General features: G+C 32.7%; 1 protein-coding gene across 1 annotated transcript; it reads right to left on the bottom strand.

Annotated features, from left to right (window-relative positions):
- Positions 1-2,445: 2,445 nt before the first annotated feature.
- On the bottom strand, positions 2,446-8,801 carry LOC123214625 (loganic acid O-methyltransferase-like). The gene is made up of 4 exons (XM_044634504.1): positions 8,637-8,801; positions 7,888-8,550; positions 3,190-3,849; positions 2,446-2,982 (listed from the first exon to the last, which is right to left on the bottom strand). The coding sequence occupies exons 1-4, from the start codon at positions 8,727-8,729 to the stop codon at positions 2,641-2,643; spliced, it is 1,758 nt and encodes a 585-aa protein (XP_044490439.1). The 5' UTR covers positions 8,730-8,801; the 3' UTR covers positions 2,446-2,640.
- Between the last annotated feature and the right edge of the window lie 119 nt (positions 8,802-8,920).

Genomic DNA, 8,920 nt, shown 5'->3' with positions numbered 1-8,920 from the left:
TATTACTTTAAAGTTAGAGAAATTAACAGTGGGTTATTGGACTAATATCTTCAAATATTATTGTATCTTATTCCCCAAAGAGATCATCGAGTTCTTTCAAGTCAGATTCCTTGGAGAAATATGGTTTCTTTCTTGATTTCCTTAGTCTATTTTTTTTTAAAATTACATTTTATATGTTTTATTGTTACCAAACACGCTTTGAATGAACAAACAATGTATATATTATTTAAACTCTTTTTTTTTAAGATTTTTTTGTTTTTTGTTTAATTTTAAAGATTCATCCAAATTCATTCAATATAATATCTAAAATTTATTAATAATATGGAGATATTAATATATATTTTAGAGATTAAATTATTAAAAGTGTTGATAAATTTGAAGGTTAAAATAATAATATTTTTGAAATCAACTAATGTTCTTGATAAAAGGTAAAATATAGAAGTCAAAAGTAGAGATAATAGTTTTAGTCTGAATTAGGGTTCTCGACCCATCTTAACCCTAAAGAGAGATGATTCTCTAAAAGAAATGGAAAAGAGAAAGGGAATAAAAATAAAAAATTTCTCTACAATTGAGATGAAAATACATATATGTCCCCTCTTTGTCCCTTTATATCATTATATTTGCTTAATATACTAATATATCATCATAGTTTTAAATTATTTATATTTTTTTATTATATATATTAAGATGGTTAACATATATTATTTGTGACATTTAAAATAGTGGATTGATTTTAGTTTTACTTAATTTTATTGTTTAATATATTTTTGTTGTGTATAAAGGGCATAGAGAAAAGATTTTTTTTTTGTAGGTACATGGATGAGAAGATTTTTTTTCAGTGGGTAAGAGATGGAGAATCTTTATCATCATCTTAACAGGAATGAAGATTGATATTCTATGTGGGGACGAGGAGAAAGGATAAGGTATTCCGCTCCACTCCTCCCCATTAGGGATGACAACGGGGAGGGGCGGGGAGGGGATCTCAATCCCCGTCCCCATCCCCGCTACGGGGATGAAAATGATTCCCCATCCCCTCCTCGTTCCCGCGGGGAAAAATCCTCTCCTTGTACCCGCAAAAAAAAAAAATCTTTTTTTATCTTGTAAATACAATATAAATATATTAAATAACAAAATTAAGCAAAATTAAAATTAATCTACTATTTTAAATATCATAAATATAATATATTAACTCATTTAATATACACAACAAAAATTTAAATAAATTTGAAAAACATAAATAATTTAAGACTATAAAAATATATTAGTATTTTAAATAAATATATTAATATAAATGGACGGGGATAGGGGCGGGGAGGGGAAGGGTCGGGGCGAGGAGGGGACACATGTATCCCCATCCCTGGCCCATCCCCGATTGCGGGGATTTTTTTCATCCCCGTCCCTGTCCCCTTCCCCATTTCTATCAGAGAATCTCCTCCCCGTTAGGGTCGGGGCCCCTAGAGTCGGGCCCAAATTTCCATCCCTACTCCCCATTATCATCCCTAGCTAGAACTACATTTTCAAAATCAATGATATTAATTTATATCAATTCTAATTTTTTATGTTAGGGAATTTTTCTCTGTATATGTTGTTAATACAATAAAATTGAATGTACATAACATTGTTCTAATATAATAAAACTATGTACATTTAATTTTAAGTATTTAAATAATATATCATTATATAATTAAATATTTAACATAATGTTTATACATATAATGTTACCTATTAATACGTGTCGTTTGTACATGTAATATCTTCTTTAATTAATATTAAAAAAAATCAAAGATTGAAATATACGAGAGCTTGAAGAAAAAGGTAGAAATTGAGAAAAATAGGTAGGACAAAGATTTGACTATTTACTAGAAGAAAGGGGGCTCTCGTGGCAAATACAAAATAAAATGGATTAATTAAAATTTCCAATATCAATGGGGGCATGAGCCCTTACTCGGCCCTGAGTGGCTTTGAACCAGCATATCATATCAACAGAATACTGATTTAGCTTTCAATAACAAATAAAGCTTGTAAGACCTTCCATAAAGATTTTCGTAGCATTTAGATGAGAGTTTATGATATTTGTTTTGGGAGAAAATGAGAGAAAATTGAAGAAATTTTTAAATAGTAAATTTCAGAAGATACCGTTTTCATGCCTCAAGCGAACAGTAATTTTCACGACACTATTCACTCACGGTGAAACAGTGCATAATCAAAATGTCACTGTTCATTTTAATTGAACAGTTATTAAGCCACTGTTCACTTGAAAGTAAATAGTGACTTCGTGGTGCACTGTTCACCACCAGTAAACAGCCTGCAAGATCATTTAAAAAAGGTATTTTCGTCCTTTTACGTGATTAGGGCATTTTTGCCTTATATGAAAAATTTCGGACACTTTAGTTTTGAGTTTATCATAACATTTAATTTAATCACCCTATTTTATTACTTGGCCAATCAAAGCAAATAATGATTCGGAGTAATTTCTTATTTTCCGAACCAAATCTTCTTTCTTGCTTGGAAATTTGTTATTTCATCTCTTGTTCATGAGTTTCTATTCTCTTGTTATTTATTTTAAGGCTTTTATTTTGCTTCTTCTTTTATTTAAGCTTATAAAAGAATAAGCAAAAGTTCATTCCTACAACTTACATGTCAATTACGCTTCAAAATGACAAGTAAATGATATCCTTGGTACTCTTCAGGATTAAGCTTCTTAGCAATATCCAGAGCTTTTGCAGACAACCGTTGGCAGACTTCATCCATAACTCCACTCCCAAAATGCTTGGAGATAATATCTTCAGTGTTCGATCTCAATATCATCGTCGCCAAAAGCACATTTGTGAGAAAGGCATCCATCATCAATTTGGATTCCATCATCTCCATTCTCACCAGGCTAAAACTCCCATTTCCTTCTACTATCTCTCTCATTTCTTCAGGAGTTGCAGTGTGCAATGGCAGGTTGAACGAGTCCACCTCTTCTTCACTTATCACTCCCTGTGCTTATGATTCAGGTTACTAAAGGCAGCGATGTTATGCGTATCCAATTCGAGTACGCAAGTGTTACTCCATTTTTAATTTAAAATCATCATATCACTTGATGACACACATCTAATATATACTTATTTTTGAACTCAAATGGTATGTATAATTTTATCATAAATAGAATAATACTGAGTAGGAAAAAGTGAAACTAAAACTTACTTTCTCGGCCAAATCCATGAGGGAGGCCCCAAGAAGGTCATACAAGAGACCTACTGGCTGCTTAGAATGGCACATTCCAGATTCAATTCCACTCAAGATTAACGCCATCATTCCTCCAAACACAATCTCTTTAGCTCTAGCTTCTAAAAACATCCCCATATCTTCTGCAAATTGAGCTGCATATGCATCATAAACTTCACTTCCTGCATTTGTATAATGAACCCTCCCTTTGTTCCAAGCTGGAGAATTCTTGTCCAAACACTCATCAGGAACCTTAGAAAGCCAGTGCAATGCACTAGATGAATGAAAAAAATGAATGGAAGACTCTGGAAATAGCCGGCCGTGGAAAGAACCTGGCACGGCGGCCGCAAAGTATTGCCCGTTTGGAGGGAGAGAAGCGAAAAGGGTATTGAAATCATTCGATGTAAGATCATTGAAATATACTAAGAATTCAGGAATTTCAGAGTCAAGGCTGAGGGATTGGTATTTTTGTTTGATAGAGTCAAGTATGTTTTGGACGGCGATGAATGTGTTGGGTCCGGTTGAGCATCCCAAATCTACAATAGAAAATGCATTTGATGTCAAAGAGAGCTTTGTTAAATCGAGCTCCTTAGAAATTGCTTCATCAATTATGTCCTTGGCGGCCTCGATGCTTGCTCTCTGTGGAACAATAAATCAGATAAAAATTTAAGACGTTGAAGGAAAGTTTCAACATGAAATTATTTGTGTATGCTCATGAATTCGTTTCCATAGATTCAAATAGATGAGTACATAAATATGAACACCTGGGAAGATGAATTATTAGAGCAGCTGTAAGCTCCTTTTCCCCCATTCATGGTGTAAGATTCTGGTTCTCTGGAGCTTCTGTTGTTGCTCATCCTTCTCTTGATTTTATCGAAGTCTTTGATGTTTTCTTTCCCATTTTCATTATAAGGAGAATGAACCCATTTAAGCAAATGATGAAAACAAAGAGGTGAGGGTCCGATGATAACTATCCCTGATTGGAAATATCGAAATATCATGAAGTATGTGCAGTGGAGTTCTGTTTTTTCAGTCATTTTATTGAATAATGAACTCTATGTTGTGACTTCTTCAAGATTCTGGACAAAAATAAAAATAAACCAATCCTGACCTCCTAATACTAAATTAAAATTCTTTTAAGGTTATAGGAATATTTGATATGTCATGCATTTTGAATCCATAGAGTTCCTCAAATTATCTGCATTAAAGTGACATACATTCCTCCTCTTAAACCTCTCCGATTAAATTCAAGTGCTTGCTTGAAGATACAAATTTATCAGCCAACTCCCACATTTGGGAACTAAAATTATAATGAAAGGGAATGAGGGAATGTTGGAGCCATAGGCTTGGAATATGTAAATCTCACATTGGGGGAATGTTGGAACCATGAGCTAACCAACAAGAAGAGCTGTATGGCAAAATTTCAACCGCTATGTAATGAAGTCCTACTAGAAGAAACATTGGGAAGAAAAAGTAAAATGAAAGGGTATAGGGGAATGTTCGAACCATGGGCTTGGAATACATGAGTCTCACATCGGGAAGTAAAAGAAAAATTAATGAGAAGGTATGGGAGAATGTTGGAACCAGGGACTAACCAAGAAGAAGAGTTGTATGGCAAGTGTCAAATGGGATGTAATGAAGTCCCACATTGGGAAGTAAAAAATAAATGAAAGAGTATGGGGCATGTTGGACCATAGGCTTGAAATATGTAAGTCCCACATTAAGAATTGAAAGAGAAATGAAAGGGTAAAGGGGAATGTCAGAACCGTGGAGTAGCCAAGGAAAAGAGTTGTACGACAAGTATCAATTAAGATGTAATGCAGGGAGCCTTGGAACCATGGTTTACCATGAAAAAAAATTATATGGCAAGTGACAAATGTTAAAGGTAGCTTAATTACACTGGAGAAGATTGAAATATGTAAAAGTCTCACTTTAAGAAATAAAAGAGTGTATTATATATTAGATATCCAAACTAGATTTGCTTTAACTATAATTAATAGTCCTAAAAGGATTTAAATTTCTAAGACCTAATTTTCCTTTTCTCTAATTATTAATCCTCATGAATTCTTCTAGTACTATGTGTATAAACAATATATATAATTTTATGTACAAACAAAGATATGTCATCATGTGACTGAATAGCTTTAAATTAAAGATAAAATAATACCCAATTATCTAATGACATATCATTATTTATATATAAAATTATATAATTTTATTGTATGATAAATGGACTATTTAAATAGAATAATACAAAAAAAGACGTAAAAGAAATTGTATGAACATGAGATGTATTAGAAAAAGTAAACTGAGGACTAATTTCCGAGTGCTATATTTTGATCATCGATGACTTTTAATCATCAATAATGTGGTAAATTTATCCTTCAACCTCATAATTAAACTTAAATGCAATACGTAATAACTACTAGTAAAATAAAAATTGAATAAATAAAAATTTAATAACTAAAAAGAGATTAACTTTAATTGGGATTGGCCCGATTGATTAGTTTGCTCTGGGTTTTAAAACATTGATCTTAGCCACATATTTTGTAATGGACTTTGATCCAAAGCAAATTAAGATGAAATAATTCGAAAGTCAAACTTATTTTTTTAATTTATATCTATGTTGTACATAAATGATACATTCCTATTCCTATTATTGTAAAACGTAATGTTATGTGTATATACTTTTAATATATAATTTAGATATATAAATATTATGTTATCATGCGATTAAATGTTATTTTATCTATACTTTAAAATTATCTAATCACATAATAATACATTATCTGTATACCTAAATTATGTGTCAAAAGTATCTATGCATAGTTTTAGGATATTGCAAAATATTATTATTATTATTATTATTTATAACGCTTCAAAATGACAACTAATTCATGTCCTTTAAGCTCATCCCAGTTAAAATTCTTAGTAATCTCTAAAGCATTCGCAGTGAACTGCTGACAAAGTATATCCATAATTCCACTCCCAAAATGCTTGGTGATGATATCTTCATGCCCTGATCTTAACATTCTTGTCCACCAATTCACATTTGTGATTTCATCACCATAATTTCTCTTTAATATTGACTCTATCATCTCCATTTTCACCACCCTGAAATTCCCATTTCTTTCCACTGCCTCTCTCAATACCTCAGGATTGACAACATATATAGGCATGTTGAAGGACTCTACTTGTTCTTCATTGATTACGTCCTGTAATTGTAAGTTTATGGTTAGATATTTTAGCATAATAATTTTCTTCATATATAAACTCATTCACTACTTTTGGGTCTACAAATATAAATCTAAAATATTGATCCTACACAATAGGAGCATTTTCATTTTGTTTGGTTGTCTTACATCATTAGAAAAGAGACTAGGTGTTAATATATAAGCACAAGAAAAAATCTCAACCTTCAACTAGATTTTGGGATGGGAATGCCTAATAATATCTGATAGTATCTAGTCGCACCAATTCTACCCAAGATTCTTAGTCACCAATTGACATGATATTCCAACTAATGGCCTTCTAATGAATTGTCCCACATCATGGGCTAACTATGAGAGAGTGACGAGTGTCTACTTAATAGACTAATATGTAAGAAATATGAGAGAAAGTCTCACTCTTTGAATTAGCTTTTGGGTGAGAGAGATTCAACAACATATAACAAATTTTGTGAGAAGAGGTCATCCCACATCGGTTGAGAAAATGAATAATTCTGAGGGAAAGTGAGAATTGTCAAACTAATGGATTAAAATGTAAAAAGGGATTATCTTGTCTCTTATCAACTGGGAAAGAGGTTACATGAGGAAAGTGAGAAGAATCAACCTGATAAATTTATTTGTGAGGAGGGATTGTCCCACATCAATTGAAAAAAGGGATAGGTGATAATGTATAAATGTGAAAGAAAGACTTACCCTTTGGATTAGTTTTAGGGGTAAGAGAGACTAATAACACCTAAGCAGATTTTATATTAGTTTTAGGACCAAACACAATAACCAACTGGGCATAAAAGCTTATGGCCATCGGAGAAATGTTTTGTAGCATGGAAACGAAAACGTGAAAACACATTTTCTAAAAAATATAGGAAAAGGAAATATAGAAAAACTTATAAATATAAAAAATAAAAAGGTTTTTTAATAAATACCAAATTTTTTATTGCAAAAATACATAAACATGTATATTATAAAAATGAATAATAAAAAATAATAATAAAGAGGAAGAATACTATAAGTAGGACTCATAGAATCTATTATAAATTATTTTTGCATAGGCACATGTAAATATTTAAAAAGAAAGCAACAATACAGAATGAGATTTGGAGACACTTAGGGTTTGAAAATATAAAAGATATATGTATAATCAATTTCAGAAATTTTCTTTTAAAAGAAACGCGTTTCTTTTTTAGAAATGCATTTCAAAAATTTGAAATGCTCTCAAAACGTTTCATACAAGTTTTGAAGAGTTTCAAAACTGAAAACGTTTTTGAAACACTGAAATGCACCACATGGTGAGTTTCCGTGCTTCCTAGGAGAAATGTAAAGGGCAAAGGTGATTATTGACTAGATCAATGAACTAATCTTACCTAATAATCTCATAAATAATAAAGTGATGTGTAAACATGATCCGGAAAAGAATTTTTGAGTGATTAGTTTGGGATAGCAGCAAACTTACTTTCTTTACCAAGCCCATGAGAGACGCCCCAAGAATATGATACAGGAGACCAATCGGATTCTGGTGAGAAAGCCGCATTCCATTTGGGATGCCACTCACAGTCAACACCATCAATCCTCCAACAACAATCTCTTTGCCTCTTGCATCCAAAAACTTCTCCATGTCCTTGCCAAATTGAGTTGCATATGCATCACAAAATTCCTTTGCAGCATTTGTATAATGCACCCTACCTTTGTTCCAAGCCAAAGACTTCCTGTCCAACAACTCCTCAGGAGCCTTGGACAGCCAGTGAATCGCATTAGACGAATGAAAGAAATGAACAGAAGATTCCGGGAACAACCGGCCGTGGAAAGACCCCGGCACCGCGGCCACAAAGTACTGCCGATTGGGAGGCAGTGAAGCGAAGAGGGTATTGAAATCATTTGATGAATGGTCATTAAAGTATATCATGAATTCAGGAATTGTACAATCAGGGATGTGGGATTTGTATTTCTGCTTGATGGAATCTACTATATTTTGGACTGCCATGAATGTGTTTGGTCCAGTTGAGCACCCCAAATCTACAATGGAAAAGGGATTTGATGACAAAGAGAAGCTTCTTAAATCGAGGTCATTCATAATTGCTTCATCAATTATTGGCTTAGAAATTTCTATGAATAATCTCTGCAAAACAATATAAGATCTATAATTAAGAAAAAAAAGACCGGATTTGATTGAAATGAGTGTGGAGTGAAAGAGAAATAATTAACCTGAGCTCGGGAATTGTTGGAGTAGCTGTAAGGGCCATCTCCTCCATTCATGGTGTAAAATTCTGGGCTCATGCTGCTTCTGTTGTGGCTCATTTCAGCAGAAATTTTGGCTGAATTGCAGCTTCTGGGATATGGAGGTATGCGTTCGCTCTGCAATGTCGAATTTAAGAAGAGGCAAGTCAACCAAATTTTAAGAGGTTAAGAAAAAGATAAGAGGCCAAATAACTATATCCCACCCAGGGTTTGATGAATTAAAATGTTCATCTTTAAGTTTGAAAAAAACA

Source organism: Mangifera indica, chromosome 4 (genome assembly GCF_011075055.1).
Source record: "Mangifera indica cultivar Alphonso chromosome 4, CATAS_Mindica_2.1, whole genome shotgun sequence".
Classification (NCBI taxonomy): domain Eukaryota; kingdom Viridiplantae; phylum Streptophyta; class Magnoliopsida; order Sapindales; family Anacardiaceae; genus Mangifera; species Mangifera indica.
This window is presented reverse-complemented; position numbering and strand designations above follow the sequence as displayed.

Excerpts from the sequence above, each read along its gene's own strand:
- LOC123214625 (XM_044634504.1), bottom strand. The coding sequence starts at position 8,729 with ATGAGCCACAACAGAAGCAGCATGAGCCCAGAATTTTACACCATGAAT. Across the intron at positions 3,850-7,887 it reads TCATGGGCTTGGTAAAGAAA|AGAGCAAGCATCGAGGCCGC; the intron begins GTAAGTTTGCTG and ends ATTGTTCCACAG. Across the intron at positions 2,983-3,189 it reads TCATGGATTTGGCCGAGAAA|GGAGTGATAAGTGAAGAAGA; the intron begins GTAAGTTTTAGT and ends TCATAAGCACAG.